Consider the following 23,368-nt stretch of genomic DNA (forward strand, 5'->3'; position numbering starts at 1 on the left):
TGGGGCCACACAGACCGGGGGGCTGAGGTGGATGGGCTCAGAGTGCCACAGGCTCTGGGGGCATTGTCCTGGAGAACATTTCCTCTCCACATGCTCTGCATCTAACCAAGCCCTCCCTGACCCCAAGGGACCCAGAGACACGACCACCAGGGCAGAAGCAGGGGCTTGAGCCACAGAAGGGACCTTAAAATCAGTATGGCTCACCCTGGGGCCTGCACCAGCAGGCCCTGCCTAGGGTGGAGGAGCAGGATGGTTGAAGTGCAGGCCCTTCGTCAGGGCCTCAACTTAAGGCCAGCCTCCCGCTTCACTCTGTGTCCTTTGGGGCTTGAGGACAGTGGAGCTGAAGCTGGCTTCACCTGCTTCCTGAGGAGCCTGAATCTGGGAAGTGGAGAAGCCGGGCTGCCCTGGGCCCCCTCTCCCAGCTCCCTTCCCTTCCTGCTTCCTGCACCAGCTGGCACCGCCGTCTGGTCATCAGTGAGGCTGTGGGCCCCAGATAAACACCTCCACAGCCCTGTATGTGGCTGCTTCTTATCTGTGAGGGAGTCTCCCTTCTCCCCTCGGGCCCGGGGGGCGTGGTGCTGCTGCTGGCTGTAGGCTAGACAGAGACGTCTCTGTTTGCAGCCCTGTCCTGTTTGCAGCCCTGTCGCTGGGACAACTCGGACTTGGTCTCGGCCCCTCTTCATTTCCAGCTTTTGATTCTCCACAAAATCACTTGGTCACTGCAAGCAGAGGCGTCTTAGCAAGTGTTATGACTTAGACGGAAGTGGTCCTTGGTCCTCAGTGCCTGGAGCTGAGCGGCGGGGGGTCGTACTGTCTGCAAGGGAGGAGGGTTGGAAAGGAGACTATCAAGAGGGGGCCCTGGAGCCAGTGCAGCTGGCTGGTATATAACCTGAGCATTCGTTCGCTCGTTCGTTCATTCAACAAACACCGAGTGCCTGCAGGGCTGGACCTCATGGAGGAAATGAAGGGTCCCTCAGCACCAGTCCAGCTCTCAGGAACTAGGGTCTGGAACGCTCACAGGCACTGAGCACCTTCTACCGTATTTCTTCAAATACAAGACAACATTGGTAGTGAGGCAAAACTTTATTTTATGTACTCTCACAAAGAAAACACTGTCAATGGAACCATGCTGTGCCACTGACAGTTTATATCAGCGGTGTGAAAATGTGGGGGAAAGTGCATCTTAGAATCATTGAAATATATACAGCTGGCCCTGCTGGGTCCCAACGTGTGCCCAAGTAACAGTGACCCAGGGTTGTGTGCAGAAAACACTGTAGGAGACTGCTATGCTGGTCAGGGAAGGCTTCCTGGAGGAGCTGACATCTGAGCTGGGTCTGGAGGGCAGGTTGAGAGCTCTAAGGCTCTAAACACAAGTGTCCCACATGGCTGGCCAGGGGACTAGGCAGCTGCCTCAGATGGTTCCATGGTGGGGGACAGCACCAGGAATCCCCACCTGTGCTGGGAAGCCAAGGGAGGACCTTCTCAGGGACAGGAAGTGAGGCCGCCATTGAGGCCCAAAGCAGAGAGAGTCCCTGCCCCTGAGATCTAACCAGCCCCGAATTAAAGAGCTATTGTTTTCCTCCCGTGCCGAGCAGCATGCCCTGCATAATTTATCCTTCCTCAGAAGGAGTCCTCGATGCATTATTAATCTGGAAGGACTCCCTCTTCTCCGTCGCTAATCTCAGCCCATCCAATATTGATGATTATTTGCTTTACCGTCTTTAACGCGAGTCGTGTTTCAGGGATTGGGAGGCAGTAGCGCTTCTTAGGAGGGGGGCTCCTCAGTGTCTGCGTCCGCCTCCTGGCAGGGAGCTGCGTCACAGCCCCGGCTCCATGAGGCAGGAGGAGCCTGGCTTTACCATGTCTGCAGCCTTAGCATTGCATGGTACCCGGCACAGAGCAGTCCTTTAGTAAAAACAATCACTCAACTCATCTTAGGTAGCCCATTCCTCTAGGTGGTTCTGCCCCTGAGCTGATAGCTACCCTATTTCTTTTTAAATATTTCACCCCTTTCTCTTGGCACACTGCCCCACTGACTGAGACCCCAACATTCATACGAAGTTTTCCTTCAGTCTAACTCAGAGTTTCTCAACCTCGCCACTATTGACATTTGGGGCTGGATAATTCTTCGTTGTGAGGGTCCGTCCTGTGCTTTGGAGGATGTTCAGCAGTATCCCTGGCCTCCCATCTACGTGCCAGATGCCAGTAGCAGCACCCTACTCCAAGTTCTGACAAACAAAAATGTTTCCTGGGCGGGGGGCAAACTGCCCGAGGTGGGGAGCCTCTGGTCTCACTCTGGTCTCTCTCTCGAGCTGCACTTCGCTTTCTTCTCATGGACACAAAGAGCAGCTCTCTCCCTCTCTGTGGACACAGATCACTCCTCTCTTCCCATGAGCTTTTGTCCGCTACAGAGCTTTCTCTTGGGATCCAAGAAAAGCAGAGAGACAACTCTAAGACTCCTAATCTCAAGGCAGTTAAGCTGCAGGTTCTGGGTGGGGTCTGGCGCCCTGAGTCCTGCCCTCAGAACTACCTCTGTAGTCTCATATATGCACTTCTCTCTTTGTCTCAGTTTCCCAATCTGTCCATCATCTTTCATCAGCTCAGTGGGGGTAGAAGTTCTGTTATGGCCTTTGAAGGAAGCATCCATTCAACTCCCCAAGAAATGGAGTGTGGGATCCCCAGAAGCCTAGCTACATTTCCCCCCTGACTTCTGCAAGAGCTTGCAACAGAGGCTTGTAGCATCTTTCCTAGGGAGACAAAGTACTCCCAACCCCCAACCAAAGAAAGCCCAGCCCTCTTAGCCTCAGCCTCTCTCTGCTCTGTGCCCCTACGGCTTCAAAGAGGTCGAATCCACTGCCCTGGGAAGGAAGGAAGTGGCTGGTGAGATTCCCCACGCTTTATTCCCTTTACAGACACTTTGTAGCACACACAAAGAAGCCATCCCCTTCATAAAGGAATAACCTTGAGAAAGACAGTGCCTGTGTGTCAGGCATCTTCCGTGTCCCCTCCACAACTGGATTGTCATAGACGAATCCCAGAAGCCATGCTCATGTGTTACCTTTGAAAGATTTGATTTAGCCAACAGATGCAGCATTGATAGAAATCTCAGAGCGGCCAAAAGAAAGGCAGAAAAATCCGCCCCGAAAACATTCCGCTATTGTTGAGCTTTCGGCTCCTATTAACTTGTGATTAATCTATGTCTGGGGAAAATGGAGAACAGGGGAGGGGAACAGAGCAAAGAGAACCAGCCTAAACGCCAGTGATGGTGACTTCTGCCTGAACCTAACCAGCAGTCACCTGCCCGCCATCGAATGGCTCTGCCGCCGCCAGGGAGAAGGAGAGCAGGGAACAGGGGACGCCTGGGAGAGGGAGATGTGACGAAGGTGCCCAGAGCATGGTGATTGCGGTCCTCAGTCATAATCACTCAGCCGTCATTCTCCGCCCTCTCCTCAAAGGGGTTTTGATGGAAAGTAGGAAATGCAGGAGTGCTTACAAGAAAGCATTTGCTGGCTCACTGTGTGTCCCGTATGCTTTTTGCAGGGTGGTGTTCCCGCCAGAGCGAGGACCTGTAAAGGGAGAAGCTGTTGATAGGAAAGGCCGAAGGGTGCCTGAGACCCTGTAGAACCCCTGGGGCTAGGCAGAGCTGCAGCCAACACGCCTGGTCATTCCCTGGGTCCCGCCTTGTCCATCTCCATGTCTGTGACTGAGCGGGCCTGCTAACCCTGAACCACATCCTCAGAGGAGGCCCCTGGGAGGTTGGGACTGAGGAACGCCGTGCCTAATGGCTTTGCTCAGAGTGTTGAGACAGAGAGTAGTGCCCCATGCCTTCTGGCTGAGGGTCAGGGCACCAAGTGGGGCCACCCGCCTTCAAGGCACCCATGTAGGCCACTGTATCTATCCCCTTACAGTGTGGGACTCAGGGAAGAATTTTTCTGGAACCATAAAGGTCAGGAAGTCTTCAAACACTCATCCCTTACACTCATTCTTTTCTTTTTACATATTTACAATTTTTATTGCTTTACTTATGTTTATAGATATAATAGATGCTTAGTTTGGGAAAGTTAGAGAATATGTGGAAATTTAAAGAAAAAACAGAATCGCTCAAAAAATCATTTTGTTGTAATTTGTTCATTCTCCATCCATATCTGTGTATATCTCCATGACTTTTTGTCATATTTTAGATCATGACTTTCTATACGCTTATTTCACTTCATGCTATATCATTAAATAATTTGGAAAATATTTCAGTATTTCCCTAACATTCCTTCGTATCAATTGCCACAATTCGTTTACCAAGTACCCTGTTGTCGGAGGCGGCAATTGGCCGTGGGCAGAACATGGGCAGCTGGGCCTGGCTTTGAATCCCAGCCGCTGCTGACGGAGCTGTGTGACCTTGGGCAGGTCACATAACCTCCAAGTGCCATCTGTAGAATAGAGGCTGTAGTGCCTAAGTCACGGGCTTATTTGAAAATTAGAAGTATATGTGCAAAGTACCTAGTGCTTTAATAGCCCAGTGACATATTATTTATTATTATTTAAATTGCTTCCATTTTCCACTGTTATAAATAATGCTTCAGGGAACATCTCTGCATAAATCTTTCTCCACAACTCTGATTATTTCCTTAGGATAGATTCTTAGAAATGGAATTACAAGACCCAAGGGTCTGAATATTTTTAGGACTCCTGATACATAACCCCGAATTGTTTTCCAAAAACCTTTACCAGCATTGAATATTGTCCTTTTATTTTTTTCTAAATCTTTACTGTTTTGATAGAGAAAAAGTGATATCCAGTTGTTATTTAGACTTCATGATTAATGAGACTAAACATGGTCCAAAATGATTATTAGCTACTTGCTCTTACTATTCAGGAACTGTCTGCTCCTGTCCATCCCTCGTTTTCCATGAGAAAATCCAGGGCTTGGCTGGGCTTCATACAATCAGTTTGTTCATTAATTCATTCGCCAAAGATGTGCTGAGCACCTCCAGTGTGTCAGGGACTCTGCTGGGCCCTGGGGTACAATACAGAGGTTAATCAGACAGACAAAGTGCCTGCCCCCGTGGAGCTGCCACCTGGCTGGGGAGACAGATGAGAAACAAGTCAGCAGACGCAGAAAGTAATTACACATAGTGAAAGTACTATTTATTCCCCAATATTAAATTGGGCAGTGAATATGAGCCAGGCACTGGGGATCCAGCAATGACCCAGGGAGACAAGGCACACGTCTTTGTGGAACTTCAGAACCAAGACTTGTACCCAGGAGCCGGCCCGGTGGCACAGCAGTTAAGTTTGCACATTCTGCTTTGGTGGCCTGGGTTCACTGGTTTGGATCCTGGGTGCGGACCTACACACTGCTTGGCAAGCCATGCTGTGGCAGGTGTCCCACATGTAAAGTGGAGGAAGATGGGCATGGATGTTAGCTCAGGGCCAATCTTCCTCAAAAAAAAAAAAGACTTGTACCCAGCATCCTCCTACCAACCCGGAGCAGGCTTCTTTCAACATATCCCGTGAGCTAAACTCTGGAGCAGGGAAGCAAGTGACATGGGGAATCTAAGAGCCTTGTCTTTACCATCCAGCGTCTTCTCTAGAATGTTAGTCTGGGTCCTCCCAGAAGCAGACGCCAAGTGCAAGAGATTTACGGGGGAAACAACTGTGAGGGGGAAATGGAGAGGGTGCTGGGGAGGCTGGGAGAGCATCAGATCACAATGCAGGTCTGCCTTGGGGGAAGGAGAGAGGGAAGGAAGGCTGGGTGGAAAGTCTTAGACTGCAGCACAATTCTAAGAAAGTTTGGCAAGAAGGAGAGTCTTTAAGCCAAAGCCACCCGTCAGAGGAGTCCCAGATCCCCCAGGAATGTGCCCACCTTAATATGCCTGCTGTGCTCCAGCTGGGAGCAGCCCAAGGGAAGTGTGGCCTCTGAGCAAATGTAGTGATGGATTTCAGACATAGCAGCTGGGGCCATCAGTCAAGTTCACTTCCGCAGAAGCTCTTGAGAAGTACATTGTCACCACACCTGTCATCCCCCTGATCATGAATTATTGGCTGTTGGATCAGACCTTGCCAGCCAGAGATTGCCCAGTCTCTAGAGGTCATGCCAGGCAGCCCTGCCTCCAGCCAAGTGGTCCTTTCTCTGGCCTAGACAGATAGGAGATGGAGACGAGCTTGCTGCCTCTTAAAGAGCCCTGGCAAAGCACAGATGGAGGGGATCCTCTCCAATGCAACATTGCCAGAGAGGGGAGGCCACGCCTGCCCTGAGGTCTCATTTTAACTCAGCAAATGTGCACTGGCACCTATGATATGCAGAGCCACTGGGCCTCACTGCGCCCGCTCCCACCCTGGCATCTGCCTTGGGTGAGGGGTGAGTGAAGCTCTTGATCCCATTGTTCGTAAGGCATGGGACTGAAGAGGCTGCCTTCCGCTTGTGTCTCTGTGTATTTGTATTATAAAGAGCACTTGTTTGGGAGTCAGGAAACCTGTGTTCTGGTCCTGACTTTGCCACTTCCTTGCTGTGCGACTTTAGGCAAGTTATATAACCACCATGAGCTTCAGTTTCTTGGGGCTAATAAGACATGTGGCCTTTGTGTCTTCTGACAAACAAACAAGGCATTGAGCAGCTTAAGCTCAGAGGCCCTTTGATCGTGCTACCCTGGGCAGACCAGACTCAGGGTGGGCAGAGGGTGGGACATGGCCACCTCCCTGACTAGACTGTCTTCTCATCGTTCTCTCATCTTTCAGCTGCCACCCAGTGACTGGAGCTTGCACCTGCCAACCGGGCTGGTCTGGCCATCACTGCAATGAGTCCTGCCCTGCTGGCTACTATGGCGATGGCTGCCAGCTGCCCTGCACCTGTCAGAACGGCGCCGACTGCCACAGCATCACTGGGAGCTGCGCTTGTGCCCCAGGCTTCATGGTAAGACGGGAGGGGTCTCCCATGGCCTCTCTGCCCCCCACCCCCACACAGGAGAGGAGGGGCCAGCTCCTCCCACCTCTGGGTGGAATTGAAGAGTGTGGCCTTGTGCCCAGGGATGAAGAATAGGAAGTGTCTCTGCGTCCCCCTCAGAGATAGATTCCCCGACTAGAGAGCCCCCAAGGCTGTTCTCAAAGGGCCAGTTCTGCTGGGGTTTGTGACTGTAAAAGTAATAGAAGGAGGAGGTCTCTCCATTGTCCCCTCACCCTGAAACACCAGTTGTCCTCTCTGAGCCCGGCTCCCCCCTGTCCATGTCCTCATGCACACAGTATTTTTACAACAGATGACCACCGTGCACACAGACAGCTCTGCATTCTGCTTTCTTTCACCCACATCTGCTGCTTGGGCTTCTTAATTATCATTTTAAATGGCTGCATGACACTTCAGGAGCTCATGTACCCCGGTTTACTCAGCCATCCTCTCCCTGCTAAATATTGAGTTGTCTCCAACGTTCACAGCAAATGTCGCAATGAGTGTCTTCCCACAAACAGCCTTTCCTCTCCCATTGAATAGCTTCCTTAGGGTGGATTCCCAGGGTCAGTGGGCATAATGTATTTACACCTCCTGATGGATGTTGCCATGTTACTTTCCTCAAGGGTTATATAAATCTATATACCGCCACCAGCCGTGTATGAATGTACCTATTTCAAAACAACTTTGCTAATATTCTTTTTTTTAATTCTTGCTAATTATATAGGTAGAAAATGGCTCCTCCATTTTGCTCTAATTTGCATTTCTCTGATTACTAGGGAGAGTGAACCTTTTCCCCATGTGTTTGTTTACTATTTGTATTTCCTCATGAATTATGCTGGTCTTTATGAGGTTTGATTCTACGGAATTTGACACTGGAAGTGGAATCCTGTTCAAAGGTGGGGTGTGCCCAGTGGGTCTGAGGACCCAACACTCAGAGGTCCCCTGTGGCCGTATTTTTTATTGTGCAGTAGAAAGTGTGGCCTTTGGAACCAGATCGGGGTCACGTCCTGGTGTCCTGCTGACTCGCTGCGTGACCTCGGGCTAGCGAGCTAACCTCCCTCAGGATCAGTTTCCTCACTGTGGAATGGAACAGCCGCCTTGCAAAGTTGTTGTCAGGTGTGGAGATGGCATGTGTACAGTGCCTGGCCTCAGCACTCCTCAGACTTCAGGGAACTTGGGAATCACTTGTTAAAGTGCAGATTCTGATGCAGTAGATCTGGGGAAGGGCCTGAGGCTCCACATCTCTAACAAGCTCCCGGGTGATGCCAGCGCTGCTGGTCAGTGGCCTCACTGCCAATAGGAAGGGGATGGTGCTCAACTTGGGCTGCCCTTTGGAAACACTTGGGGAGCTTTACAAACACTGATGCCTGTGCCCCCTCCCAGAGATGCTGATGTATTTAGTCTAGCTGTGGTCTGGTTGAGCCCAATGTGCTGCCAAGGTGGAGATCCACTGAAGTACAAGGAAGCATTTGTCATGATATAGGAATGTGGTTGGCCCAGTGACAATGTCTTTTGTGGTCTATAGAAGGAAACTGTTCAGCTCCTTCTTCCTCCTCCCCAGTGCAGATAAAACTGGGTGAAAATGACCTCCGGGGGCCTCTTTGAAAGAGAAAGAAGTCTGTTCCTCCTGCAGGTTTCCTTTCTAATTTACCTTTATTGATGTGAGCCTTGTCCGTAACTTCATAGAAAAATGGCGTGCCCTAGGTTTTGGGTTTGGGTAGGAGAGAATAGTTGTTTCGGATTAAAGATCTCACATAGCAAAGTGATCAGGTGACTGAAGCTGAAGTGAACAGACCACAGCAGACTGCTGGTGGGGCCTCCTGACCCCCGTCCCAGCTTAGCTACCAGAGCTATTCTATGAGTTAGGGCAGGGGGCTTCCCCTCTCAGTGTCCCAGTTCCTTCATCTGTAAATGGTGAGTGTGCAGGAGGAGATGAACCAACTGATTTCTAAGATGGTCTGTTATGTGGACTCCATGGACCAAGTCAGGAAACACACCCTTCTGGGGGAAATGAGGGAAAGTAGGAGCAAGGAGGTGTGTGCGTGTATATTGGCTGGGGGAGAGGGGCTCACTGAGGTTGTTATGGTCTGATTGCAGACATTGTCTGTGGGCCTGCTGAGAGTTCCACCTTCCTGTTCCCCCTTCTTCACCCCCAGCTGCCTGCCTGGTCACTGCTCCTCAAAGGACGGGGAAATCAGGGCCCTGGGAGGGCCTAGGAGGGTCCTAGGGAGGCTAGTGTCTATGTGTCCTGAGGCCAGGGCTCCAACAGTCTGCAGGCCAGGCCACGGGCCTTTCTTCCTCCCATCTGGGATGCAAATGACTTCCTGCCCTTGAACTTTGGGGGACCTGGTGCTTCTGTGGAGTCCTGGCTGCCTGGGGCTCAGGGCTAAAACAGATTGTGAGCCAAGCTGCCCTGGTGGGACCCTGTGTACTCCCATCCATCTCCTCCTGCCCAGCCTCATTATACCTGGAAAGGCTCTTCTGGGGCCCTGCCGGGTGTTGAACAGGAGCCTTGAGCAGGAGCCGCTCAAGGTGATTACAGAACAGTCAATTGTTCTCATCCAGCGTGACTCATTCCTGCATGCGCCAAGGGGGAAATTATTACTGTCGCCCTCTTCCCAGCTTCTGAATGAATGCAACTTCCTGGCTCTGGTCAGGGTGGTTGGTTTGTGAATGTATGCGCCTGCCTTTTTCCTTGAAAGATATTTAGGATGGGCAATTAATTAGAGAATAATTAAAAGAGTCCTTTTCTGAGTGTTTTGAGCCCTTGATCCTAGGCTCAGCAACCTTAGACGTGTCCTCACCTTGCTAGGCCTCAGTTTCCTCATCTGTAAGATGGGAGTCACATCAGGTCCTGCCTGCTATTGGATGTGAGTAGCCAACATGGTAATGGATGTGAGGCCACATCCTCAGCTGTCCCCTCCCACCAGAGCCCTCAATGCCAAGAGCTCTTTAGGGAGGACGTTGGGATAACTTTATGAAAGCAGAGTCTCTGAGGACTGAGAAAGGCCTCAGGCTCAACATAAATGTGAGGAGTGCTGATGAGGTAGTGCAGAGCCACCCCTGGGAGCCCACTGACATGCCTGCTTCAGCCTGGTGGTCCCCACCCCCTGAGGCCTTGAGAATATGGGGCAGAAGCCAGCCCTGCCTGGCACTCTGGGTGTGCTGGCCCTCGCACTCTTTTTCCTTCCTTCCCAGGATACTGGATATTTAGGCTGCTAAGGACTTGGGGGGCTGCTGGGGGCATGGAAAGGCTAATCAGACACCCATCCAGCCTTCAAAGAGCTTGTGCCCAATAATAATCATATTCACCCTAGCAGCAAACACTTATTGAGTCCTTGCTGCGTGCTTCATCTCTATCCCTCACAAGAGTCCTACAGAGGTGTACTTTCATGTTCCTCAATGTGAAAACGAGGGGCTGAAGTTCAAACAGGATAAGTGACTTGCCCAGGATCACAAAGCCAGTAGTGGTGGGAGCCCTGAACTCTCATATGTTAGATGATAGACTTTGATTGACGGGTCACTGTGGAACCACACAAATCTCAGTTCAAATCCTGGCCCTCCAATCCTCACCCTGCCTACTGGCAAGTCACTTATTCTGCCTAAGCCTGAATTTCCTTATCTATTAAGAGGAGACTTTGCCACGAGAGTGAGAAACTTCATTTGGAAAGTTCATGGCTCAGTGCCTGGAACACAATAGACACCCAGCAAAATGGTAGTAATTAGTGGTAAAATGAGACTAGTGGGGGAATGTTGCTTCCCCCAACCCCAGCACTCTCCTCATCCCAAGGAGAGGGTCAGAGTGAACTACACCCAGGGGTTCCCTTTGGAGCAGAGCCATGAACATGCACAGTTGCTGTTACAAGCAGGTCCTTCCAAGCACCTGCAGAGGCACTGTGGGGTGAACACACCTGTCAGTGTTTGTGGAAATGGACATAGGCATGGAGGTAGGAAGGGAGTCTGGGTATTCATGTGTTAGCTTGGCCACAGCAGTGCATTCACTCAGGGTATGCATTACTGAATTACACGGGGGCTCCTGGGTGGGGGAAAAGAGCTGAAAAGCCAAGAAGCCAAGTTCCTAGCTCTGGTTCTGCTTAATTTGGGGGCTTCTATTTCTCATCTATAAAATGGGAATGAGATTCTCTGCCAAACAGAAACAATGGTGTGGGAGCCAGTCCTTAAATTGGGATTGCTTGAAATTGGAGGGAGGACATTGTTTCAGCACCTTGGACAGTTCCCATGAGCCTGTGCTCCAAGGTTGCTCTTGCCTTGTTAGAACCCAGGGTCCTCACCCAGTCAGAACACCAGGGTGGACAGGGATGGAGGAGGGCAGAGGGAGAGTCATGTGACAGGGGCCTCCAGAGTCCTGGGAGTGTCCATGTGAGGGGAGATCCAGGAAATGAGGAGGGAGTCGCAGACTTGTGGTTGAGGGAACCAAGTGGAGTCGTCCATCCCCTTGGGGCTTGGAGTCACATCACCCCTTTCCATGGCTTCTTGTTACCCACCAAATAAAGCTCAAACTCCAATCCTCTGTAACCTGCCCTTAAAACTAATTAAGCCACCCTGACCTTATCTCCTGCTAAGTCCTGCCACAAACCTATGCTGGGGCCACACAAAACTCACTTCTCCCTAAACAGTGTCTGCTTTGAGGCCTCTGCTTATGCCTTTTCTCAAGTTTTTCCCTCTTCCTAGAATGCAGTCCCCACTGTCCTTATCTCAGTCTATGAAAATTCTTCTCAGCTTTTCAGGCTAAGATCAAAGGCTGCCTCTTCCACGAAGCCTTCCCTGAATATTCCTCTCTTCCGTCCTCTCTATCCACACAGAACATGGCTTATACTCAGAGTCTGTCTCTCTCCAACCCTGCACCTCCTACTGTCCCCCCTCCCCCCAATGCCTACCATGTGAACATCTTGCTCAGTATACTCTTTGAAATGAATGAAATTCTTGGGAAGAGCAATGAATGCCATTAAGCAGAAGGAAATTCATGGCATTTCTCAAAGGGCCTTGCCAGCAGGTCTGGGGCTTGAATCTACCCATTGGCTTCTCTGCAGTTCAAATAAACAGCTGCAGTGGCACTGGAGCATCTGTCCCTCAACCTCGTCTCTGGGTTCTTTGGGCAAATAATGTAATACTGTGTAATGGTTACTCAGAGGCTCTGAAGACAGATTCCCTGCCTTCAAGTACCAGCTTTGCTGCTTATTAGCTGTGTGTCCTTGGGCAAGATACTTTACCTTTCTGTGCCTCTGTTTTCTCATATGTGAAAGGGGAATAATAATAAACTCCATGGGATATTAGACTGATTAAATTAGTTCATATATATAAAATAAGTAGAATACCTGACATATTAGTAATCTTTCAACAAGTGTTAGCTATTGTTATCATTATTGTTGTTGTTGATGCTGCCACTGCTATCGTTGTTATTTACCCCAAGGGGTCCCCCACTTGAAGAGGCTGACTGGTCCTGGCCTGAGTGCCCTGTTTGAGGGTACAGGTAGAAAGGGGGATGAGAGGAAGAGAGCAGAATTAGTAGAGACTTCCTCCTGGTTGGGAGCTGCAGGGTTGCCAAAGGCTCTGGGGTTCCCAAGGGCAGCCACAGAGCCAAGGATAGACTTTCTCATCACAGGGGGGAGAAGGCCATTTTCTCAGTCGCTCCTCTGTTGACCAGCTTTCCTTAATTAAGGCCTCACCTGGGTGGCCAGACTGATGAAGCCTCCTCTGCTGCTCCAGGACTAATTGCTGCCATCTTGGCACCTGGAACAAACAGCCTGTGAGGTCACTGCCAGAGCTGCAAAGACTTGATTTCCCAGACCTCCTCCCCGTGTGGAACCCAGGGCTAAGAGATAAGGGGCCTCTGGTCATTCCTCAGCACAGATGCTCCCTTTCAGCTCTGGCTATAATGGGGATGGGAAGCAGGGCAGGCGCAGGAGGGGGCCTGGTGTCCCCTCCCATGGGATTCGGGGCCAATATTTCTCCCCTGGTTGACAGAATTTCTATTACCTTAAAGGGCTCATCTATTTATGCTGCAATTTTTTGAAGCCCTGTCTGCCATTATTGAACCCTGCATGCCAGCGAGGGGAGCGGGCACTCCATCACCCAAATGAACAAACTCGTTTCCACATTTTTCTCTCCTTTCTCCGTGCTGTCGGTGGCTTATACGCAAACCTCAGCTGCTCTGGCTGGGGAAGGCAGGAGCGGGTAAGAGTTATGAAAATCGAGATCAGTGGAGCAGTGATTGAATTTTCCTTCAAGGCTTCCGATGTGCTTTAAGACGTCACCCTCCCCCCACCGACCTCCCCCAAGCTGGGCAAAGTGTGTGTCTGCCTCTCGTGCGGCTCCTGAGCTGGAGCTAGGGAGCAAGGGCAGCTGGGGAGCCAGAAGAGAATGTGGACTGGAAATTATAGCCAGGTGACATGTATATAACGTGCGCACTGTCCCTGTCCTAGTTGTTTTGTTCTTCATCAAACTGCGGTCTGCAGACTGTTCGTGCTAAGGGAAGAAGAGCAGTTTCTCATACCCCGCCCCCCCCCCGTTGACTAACTTCCTAATTATTGTAGTAAAAGATTCTCCTGGATGCTGCTCTGGGGGTGAGGAATTCACCGTGTAGCTGCCATGCCGTGTGAGCAGAGGAGCAGAGGTAGTGCAAAATAGCAGAAATGACCCAAAACTATAAACACATCCACACAGGTACTCCAGTACTCAAATCCCGTCTCTGCCGTCACCTGCTGGGTGGCTTGGGCCCAGTCACCCAAGCTTCTCAAGCCTCAGTTTTTCATCTACAAAACAGGGTGGATAATGGTACTATGTGAGGGTGTTATTCTTAGGACTGACTTAGATCGAATATGCAGAGTGCTTAGAACAAAGCCTGGCGTATAGCCAATGCTCAATAAATGATAGTTGAGGTTTCTTATGTAGTTGTGTGGAGATGACACACTGGAAGCAAAAGGCGTGGACTTTGGGGTCAGACAGGCCTGAACTGAAATCTCAGGGCTGTCACCCAATAGCTGTGTGGCCTTCGGCGATGTACTCAGCCTCTTTCTTTAAAGACTGGCACCTGAGCTAACGTCTGTTGCCAGTCTTTTTTTCCTTCTTCTTCTCCCCAAAACTCCCCGGTACATAGCTGTATATTCTAGTTGTGCGTGCCTCTGGTTGTGCTGTGTGGGACGCTCCCTCACTGTGGCCTGACGAGCCGTACCATGTCTGCGCCCGGGAGCCAAACCAGCAAAACCCCAGGCCGCCGAAGCAGAGCGTGTGAACTTAACCACTCGGCCACGGGGCCGGCCCCCATACTCAGCCTCTTTGAGCTCCAGTTTCCCAAGCATAAAATGGGTTAATAATGCCTGCCCTGTGAGCACAACATGGGAATTATTCTTCATAATGGCAGAGTTAGAAGAATGCTCAGTGCTTCCCTAGTACAACCTCTCATTTTACAAAGAAAGAAACCAAGATCCAGAGAGAGATAGTGACTTATCTCAGGTCACACAGCAAATCTTTGGCAGAACTGGGATGGAAAGCAGGTGACAGAACTCCCAAGCTGATGCTTTTTCCCCCTTCACCTCCATCTCATGAGTTTGCTATCCCCAGAGCAGACACCTACTGATTTTTCCCAGGGCAGAGAGAGAAGAGGGGGGAGGTCACCAGACGGTTAAATCACATTGGCAATTAATCCACAGAGCAAAGTAGGGAAAATTGGTTTTATCTCACTGAGGCTGAGTCCAACCTTCCCCCTCGGGGACACTGTGGTTTGTGGTTTTATTGGGGAAAACTGCTGACTCTTCCATCTGAAAAAAGAGACGTTCCCCGTGTCACACTGTCCTCTCCCTGCTGTGCTCCTCAGGCCCTCCTATCAATGCCCTCATCTCCAGGGTCTGGCGCTGGGGCTTCCGTCTCTCCATGCCGCAGCAGAGGCGGTCGGGGCAGGTCTGGGGCGTCCATGCTTTAAGCATGCCCAGTCTTCTTTTTGTCCAGGTCTCTGGCATTGTTGCGGTTTCTGCCTCTGCCAGGTCCCAGTCCTGGCCACCCCACAGACGTGGCAGAGGGAGGCCAGGGCGGGGAGTCAGAGGAGCTTTCCTGAAAGGTCTGAATGGGATGGCCGAGTGGGGATGCTGATGGCCCATACTGGGAGCACTGAATCCTGGGGGCCCGGGCCAGGCACCCTGCTCCTCATACATTCTTGTACTTCATCCTCCAACAAGCCTGAGGTAGGGGCCGTTGGGATCCATACTTGGCAGATGAGGAAACTGAGGCTCAGAGAGGTGACGTAACCTCCCCTAGTTGCTAACTGGCCACCAGGAGCTGAGCCTATGGCTGTTTGAACCCAGAGCCTGCCCTTTTAGCCACAAACCAAAATTGTCTGGAGAGGAGAAGGCTGTGGATCCGTGTTAAATAACCAGCTTTAGACTCTCTGGCCTTTTCCTAGGAAAGTGGACAACGCCTGGCAACCTCATTTCTCAGCTGGAGCCAGTGAGCTCCCACCCCTTGTCTTCAAGGGGAGGTAGGCTGAGACCCTCAGTCCCCTTCCCTTACTTTGGGGCAGCACTTTACAGTTTACCCAGCCATCTCACACCTGAGCTTGTTAGTCCTTACAGCTCCCCTGTGAGGAAAGCAGGATGAGTATCATTAGCTGTATTTCACAGATGAGGAAACCGAAGCTCAGAGTGGTTACGAGTCTTGTCCAAGATGATGTGACTTGTGAGGACATCAAGCTGGGCCTAGAACCCAGGGCTCATGGCTCTAAGGCCAAGCTCGCCTCAGGACAGCCACGCAGGGAGGGGAGGTCAGTGCTGAGGAGGGGGCCAGCTGGGAGTCAGACCTGGGCTCCGACCCTGGCTCTGCCACCTACTTGCTGTTAGACTTTGCCCAAGTCACTTCACCTCTCTGTGCTTTAACTTTATCTTCTGCAAAATGGGGCACAAACCCTACTCCCTGTATCCTGGGGCTGGTGTAAAGCTGAGAGGAAACACGTTGTTGGGAAGAACTGGAAGTAGGGCCAGGGTGTGTGCACCCAGAGGCACGCGGGGGAGCAGTGGGCCCCAGGCCCACAGACTAACTCCCCCCACCAAGGCTGTGGGTCTGGAACAAAGGAAGATCCCACTATCGCCCTGCTACCTCTGCCCTCAAGCTCCGAGACCCCACCAGCACGGCCCCTCCCCAGCCATCTCCCCCTTAGTCATTAGCACCGCTACTCCCATCTGCAGGAGTAATTATGGACCCCAGGAGAGGAAGGAATTCCTGCCAGAAGATGTGATTATGTCTGGAAAGTGAAAGATGTTGCAGAAAAAGGTCATGAATAAATTACTTCAAGGTGGGGCTAATAGGAAACTAACAATGGGGGTAAATGCAAAAACAAAACACAAAACAAACAAGCGTTCTCTCCAAAGACACCACTAAAGAATTGCTCTCACCTCTCCTAAAAGTTCAGAGAGGGAGTGTTACTGCCCTGAGACAGGCACAGGGAAGCCGGGCAGGGCTGCTCAGCCACCAGGCACAGAGGACCCAAAGAGCAGGGGTGTAGGGAATGTGAAGGAAAATAGTGGGAGCGGGGCAGGCTGGGCCCTGCATGCCGGGGTGGGGACTTGTGACAAGGGAGCCATTGCAGTCTTGAGCAGGGGCAGGTGTGACAAAACGGTGCTGCAAGTTGACCTCCATACCCTGTGCAGGGAGATGGTGACATCACCGTCTAAGAACCCAGCATGCAGCAGGCACTCAATAGATGCTGGTTCCCTTCACTCCCTGTGGTTCCTCAGTGGAGGCCGCTTGGCGGAGTGGGGAGAGCGTGGGCTTTGAGTCAGGGAAACCTGACTTCGAATTCAGCCCTGCCACCTGCCAGCTGGGCAACTGACAGCGGCTTCCCCTCTGGCGCCTGACTTTGCTCCCCTGGCACGTGGAGTACCTTGCAGGATGGTTGTGGGGGGGAAACAGGACAAGCAGTGAAAGTGACAGTGAAATGGACAAGTGAAAATGGACAGAGCAAGAGGGTAAATCTTAGTTTCTTTTCTTACATCTGTGGTGGGCCTAGGCTCTTACTGCGCCACGTGTAATAATCAAAATGCCTAAAGCGTTTATAGCACTTCCTCTGGGCCAGGCACTGTTGTGAGAACATTACGTACGTTAATTTGTTTAATCTTCACCACTACCCTTGGAGGAAAGTACTACTGTAATCCCCATTTTGCAGACAGGGTAACTGAGACACAGAGGGGTTCATAACTTGCCCAAAGTTTGTCAATTAAACCCCAATAAAGCTGAAAAAATAAAATAAGTTGCCCAAGGTCCCATAAGCATCAGAACCAGTACCTGAGCCCAGTAGGCAGGTTCCAGAGCCCATGGGCTTGACGTGGCCTTCTGCCACCTCTTTGTGACCTGCCTCCTCTGTGGGCAAACCCCGAGAAACCCTCGCTGCCTCCAACCAGGAGGAAACCCTAACCATGGCCACAGGGCTGCTCCGGCCAAGAGAGCTGAATTTGGAGGTGGCGTCAAACTACGGGGCAATCCGGCACCCGTCAGTTAGCTCAGGGCAAGTGTCTATTTCCCAGGTGGTGGCGTGGATGGAGCGCCCAGTCGTCACCCTGGCACACGTCTGTATCACAGTTCTGCCACTACACAATGCTCTCATGTCCATCGTCGCACGTGTCCTCACGGCCCTCTGAGATTACATGTCACTGTTGCCATTTTACACACAAGGAAATAGGCTCAGCGAGGTTCCACAGCTCTGAGCATCTCAGCCCTCCCCACTTACAAGCCCAGGGCTAACAGGAGGAACCCTTCCTGCCTCATCTCCCTCCCCCTGGGACCTGCAGCCCCAGACAGGCCCTGCCCCAGGCAGGAGTCACCAGTCCTTCCTATGGGGAGGTCTGAGCTGAGCTCCCTTCACACCTGGCCGCCTGAGGCCTCGCGGGGAGCACAGTCCGGGTCCACATTATATGTAGTGAAGCATTCTATGACAACTTGGCTGAGAAACCTCTGGGAGCCAGAAGAATCCAGAGGAAACCAACTTTATAAAGACTTGGGTAATTTAACTCGGGTAAGGTGGGGGTTGGGAGGGACGGGCGGCCTCCACAGGCAGGGGCAGCCTTTCTCATCTCCTCTCCTTTTCGTTCCCTGGTAAAGCTGCTCAGGTTTCATCTTCTGGGCTTTCTTTGTGTTCAGTCTGTAGTTGTTTTTTTTTTAAATGATTCCACAATCGATAAGCGATCGGATTTTCCTGAGTTTGGCCTCTCAGCCTCTCTGAAACAGAAAGGAGTGGCCCACATGCCTGCCTTTGGGGGAGGGGGTTCCTAAAATAGGCTGGAACACTGAGTCACTTGCTTGGTCTCAGGGACCCACCTTTGTCTTCGGGGCAAAATTTGAGGCCAGGCATTCAAGGCCTTCATGGCTGGGCCAAGTGTGAGCTCCAGGCCCCTGTCCCACTGCTGCCCATCGTCCCCGGTGCTCCAGCAAATGCCTTACCCTGGAGACTCCCTCACCCATGGACAGCCCCACCTCCATCCCTTTGTTCTATGTGTCCCTTCCCTGAGATGCCCCAGTTCTCTGTCCTCCTGGCCACACCCTGCCGGAGCACCTCTAGGCTCCGCTCAGAAGCCTTCTTGCTTTCTTCCTGTCAGGACGTAACCTTTCCGTAGTACACTGGCACGCCCACTCTGGTGGCACGTTGTGGATGTTTCTGTCCTCTCTGCTGTATGGAAAGCTGTGGGGGTCAGGTCTGTCTGATTCAAGCCTGTGTCCCTACCCTTTTCCTCATCCTGCCGCCCTCCTGACCCCAGCCCACTCCCAGGCTGGCACAGTCTCCTGCACAGAGTGTGATCAGTAACTATTCACTGAATAAATGCACAGGTGGTTTAGAGCATCCCCTAAATCGTGAATGTGCCACACTTTTTTTGAACCTAGTAAACACCTCCCATCAGCCTCTGCAGGCCCCTCTGTCCCCTACAATCTGGTGCCCACTTGGGACATTGTCACCATCACTATAGTCAGATTCTGCCTTTGCAGGCCACTGCCCTGGGCCCACACCACCCAGCTGCCACCCCAGAGGAGCTGGGTTCTGCAGTGCACAGGCACGCATGCCCTCTCCTATATATCCAACCCCCGCAACGTGGACCCAGCATGCCCACACCATGCACACCATGTTCAAAGCCTCCGTGATCAAATCACCCTTGAGGCTCTCTGGCCAGGATCGGCCCAAATGTCCAACATGCTGAGCTTACTCCACAGCTGTCACACCACTGACACAGAGCATTTAGACACACCAAACTCCCACACCATATGGACCACGCATGGGGGTACCCTATAGCTGCCATCCAAATCAGGACACTGGGACAACAAGCCTAAATCCTATCCCTAACCTGCTCTTCTACAAGTGCAAAACGCATTGTACCTCGCAAAACGCATAGGGCCCACATGTATTATTCGTATGACGTACATCACACACGCACGCACAGGCTCACCAAGAACAGCGTCTGGAAGTAGGGAGGGAGCCCACCCACACCCCTCCCGGGCCACAGTCTCATCTTGTGCCCTGCCCCCTCCACATTCCGCTCACACACTCCTCTAAATGCTCATGAAAGCTTCCCCTAATGTCCAACATCGGCTTTCCCAGCAGTTCAGAGACACTTTTTTAAACCACTAAGGAAATCGTGAAACCTCATGTGGAGTGACTGGGGCCTTATGCTGTCAGTGTTTGCCCAGAAACTCCCAAAGATGGCAGCCCAGCCTTGGCAAGGAAGCCTGGTTCTGTTCTCAGAGGGAGTGGGACCCAGAAGGCCTGCGAGAGATGCTCTGATCCTCTGTGGCTGGAACCCTCCCCACCCCCAGCGCCTCAGGGAGCACAGGAGCTCTGGACGGGGCCCGGGAGCAGGGAGAGCTCCAAGGCCTGGAGTGGAAAGCGGGAAAGCGCAGGTGTCATGGGAAGCTGTCTCCTTTAGCTAAGGGCTGAGGCCTGCCTGTGTGCACAGAGCTGATAGCATACCCAGTCATCATCAGCACCAGCAGTGGCGGCGGCATCATCACTATCATCTTCGCTATCGCCAGCTTTATCTCTTTCAGAGGATGTGCATTATTTGAAGGATGTCAACAGCCTAACTCTTGCTCGCACTGCCTGTTATTCCACCATCTTAGCCTTATTCCTTCAAGTCTTGAAACCCTTTGGACTTCAAGAGCCTCCTAACATTAGAAACAAATGCCCCCTGAGAGTTCCTACCATAAGCCCCTTTAGCCATTTCTGCCTCCACTGTCAACACGCGTTTAACAGATGTGTGGGAAGGCACCTGCCAGAGGGCCTGGCATATGGTAGGTGCAGGGACATTTGGGTCCCGTCACTGCTGCCCTGTGGGGAGACAGCTTGGGCTGTGGAGTCAGTCGGCCCATTCCCCACCTGTGACTTGGGGCACGCTGATCGCGCCTCTCTCTAGGATGGCCCCTCTCTAGGAAGGTAATTCCTTCCCTGCAGGGCTGTTGTCAGAACAAAAGGAGATAAGGGACAGGCTGGCACCAAGGAGGTGGTTAAAATCCGAGTTTCCTTCCTCCTGTCTCCGGCACTGGGGATGGTCAATCTGTCCCAAGCCAAAGGGTCGGCCTGTCTGTAGGGTGGGAGGGCGTGGACAGTGGTGAGGAGGGTCCTGCCCGCCTCCGCTCCCCGCTCTCTGCATGGACCCGACACACACATACGTCTCCAGGGATCTCAGACTTGGGAGTCACCTGAGAAGACACGAATTCCTCCTGAGTGCTGAGCAAGCCATTATCAGCCAGTGGTGCCTTCTCTGAACTCAGGAGAGACCCTTGGAGGAAGGAACAGTTGGAGAAACGGAAGAGGCTACAGATAGGACAAGGGCATTGTTGGGGAGGAGAAAAGAAACTTTGTTTCACCAAGACAGTAGCTGAGTCTCCAGGAAGACCCCAGGTCATGCAGCCAGTGAAACAGGCTAAACTTGACCCCAAATGTCCTTCCTTGGCCATGCTCACTGTCTCACGTCTCCCTGAAATGTCTTGGTATCTGTTTGGGATCTATTAGAAGGTGTCTCTGCTCCTCAAGAGGCCTCTTGAGATATCAGAGTCATAGAGCATATTTGTGCAAATTAGAAAATGGTACCCCTTTCTCAAGACATTCTACTGACATCTACCAGAAAACTGATGTAATATATACACAAACTATGACTATCATGTGACTGGCACCTCTAGAGTTGTGCAGTACACAGCCTGCACAACTGTACAGAGCAGCCTCAGGTCACTGACAGCCCATTCATTTTGGACAGGCATAGGGCTTCCAGGCCTAACCTTTAGCCCTTCTGCACCCATCCCCCATGGGAGCCACACAGAATGACTCAGCCGCATAAGCCCAGGGCATTCCCCCCTCAGCACAGGAGGCAGGGATGGGGATGAATGTGACAAGTGGCCTCCATCCCTCTCTCCCTCTCACCTCTCTGGCCCTCTGCTCCTCATGCCTTATGCAGAGTTTCTTTTCCCCAGCATGCCTCTTCTGTCAGTTGCTGCTTTATCAGTGACACACTAATTAGGTCCAGTGAGGTTTGCTCTGCATTGGAGAGGCCTCTGTGGCTGGCGTTCTGTCCAAGCTGTTCTCTCTTTGCTTTGTGGGCCACGTGTTACTCTTTCTCCCTGGAAACTCACAAATGAGGCTCCCCATCTGGGAGTCCCACTACCTGAGCCCTTGGAGCCAGGAGTGGGGTGACTGAGAAGGGTGGGGAGGGGGAGTGCAGCAGCCCTGGGCTGGCGCTCTCCTTGCCAGAGCAGACGCTGGCCTTGCAAGAGGCTTTGTAAACAGTAAAGCACACTCCACATGTGTGCCGCTGGCGCTGAGGTGACATTGGACACCAAAATCAGGCTGCTTTGGTGCCTCTAAAACTCCGGGAATAGCAGGGGAGTGAGCAGAGGATTGGGAGGCCCCTGAAGGCAGCCTGCAGAACATCTGGAAGTAGGGAGGGGACCAGCCTGCTCTCCTCTCACGCCACAGCCTCATCTGTGCCTCCCCGCCGCCAGCCACTCGGCGGTGAGCTCTGCGAGGGCAGGGACAAGCTCTGTTCGGCTCACCATGTGTCCCCTGGCCTAGCACAGTGTCCGACACATACTAGTGCTTGAAAACCATCTCCTGAATGACTGAATGAATTCAGTATGTGTGCACCGAGCACCCACTGGGCGAGGCACTGTGCCAGGGCCGGGGCCCCAGGGTCGAACACAGCCGACCCCCTCCTTACCCTCATGGAACTAACAAGCTAGTGAACGAGAGCTGATTTTTTAAAACTCCTTACAACTGTGGTGAGGGCCGCAAAAGAGCCAGGGAACAGGGAAACCTGCTCTGCAAGGGGGAGGGCAGGGAGAAAGTTAAAGAATAGGGGAGCGGAAGGGGACCTCTAGTCTAGGGTAATGGTTAGGAGACCCAGGGCCCATCACGGCACCTGGCCTATGGTAGATGCTCGACAGACATTTGTCACTTTGAGCCAGTGCTTTTGCCTGACTTGGATCCATGTACTCTGACCCCAGGTCCAGGGCCCTTTCTTGCCTAAACCATCTCTACTCCTCCAACAAGAAAACTTGTGGGCCAGGGCGATGACCTGGTTGCCTGTCCCAGAGTCCTGCCTGCTGAGCTCCCACAGGCTGGCAGGAGCACGCTCACCGCCTCGGCTGGATCCAGAGAACCCCATTCCACTCTGTTTACACTGCCTCCTACCCACAGAACATATGTAAGGGGACTCAGAGACGAGCTTGCACAATTGCCTCTCTCTTTTGTGTGAGGGAGGGTCAACCACTTTCCATCCTCCTCTTTCTTCCACTCCAGAAAATACTTATTAACCTCTTCCATTGCAAGGAAAACGGATGATCAACCCAAGAAGCCCAGCTGTTGATTAATTTTCCCAAACAGGGCCAAACTATAAAGCAGCATATTGCAAGGGAGAAAATTCAATAAACAGCATTTGAAACAAATGTAATAGAACATATAACTCATTACCCACTGGGATCCGGGCCTGTGCTGCCACTTTGTGCAAGGAGGCAGGTGGAAGGCAGAGGGGAGATTTGCGTCTCTTTAGCGGGACCAGCTCCGGGGGTTCCATTCCGCCAGTAGCTCTTTCAGATTAAGTTCAAGATGTTAATAGCCAATGCTGCATCTATAATTAACAGGCCTTTGGACGGGAGGAAGAGTTCACAACCATCTTCTACTCACAGAATGAAGACGCTGAGCTGCACTGACAGGCTTCCTCCGACAGAAGCTGGAGCCTCAGGGACCCGCCCCTGTGGGAGGTGGAGAGCTCCCTTTCCTGGACTGGGGGGTGTGGGCTGTGGAGGCGAGATGGGGATAGATAAGCATACATAAAAACACCCAGACATCAACTTCCAGGTGTTGAAAAAGGGCCAAAGCATCTGGGCCTCAGCAGGTAGCCCCTCCTCAAGGTCAGGGCCCTATCTTCTGGATCCTCTGTGCGTAGTTGGTGA

The 23,368-nt window shown here is 52.0% G+C and overlaps 1 protein-coding gene and 1 long non-coding RNA gene across 15 annotated transcripts in view; one reads left to right on the forward strand and one right to left on the reverse strand.

Annotated features, from left to right (window-relative positions):
• The window catches only part of MEGF11 (multiple EGF like domains 11), a 337,396-nt gene that overhangs the window by 272,469 nt on the left and 41,559 nt on the right, over positions 1–23,368 (forward strand). For all 14 annotated transcript variants that reach the window (XR_011498732.1, XM_070499522.1, XM_044764680.2 and 11 more), the window contains one exon: positions 6,733–6,907. Coding sequence is in view for 13 of the 14 variants with exons in the window: in XM_070499522.1 (XP_070355623.1) it covers positions 6,733–6,907 (175 nt within the window). In the remaining variant the exon portion in view is untranslated. The remainder of the gene's footprint in view (positions 1–6,732; positions 6,908–23,368) is intronic.
• LOC123282894 (uncharacterized) lies at positions 1,067–13,534 on the reverse strand. The gene is made up of 3 exons (XR_011498751.1): positions 12,625–13,534; positions 4,864–5,011; positions 1,067–3,566 (listed from the first exon to the last, which is right to left on the reverse strand). It is a non-coding gene; the product is annotated as an uncharacterized lncRNA (long non-coding RNA).

The sequence above is a fragment of the Equus asinus genome, chromosome 2 (genome assembly GCF_041296235.1).
Source record: "Equus asinus isolate D_3611 breed Donkey chromosome 2, EquAss-T2T_v2, whole genome shotgun sequence".
Lineage (NCBI taxonomy): Eukaryota > Metazoa > Chordata > Mammalia > Perissodactyla > Equidae > Equus > Equus asinus.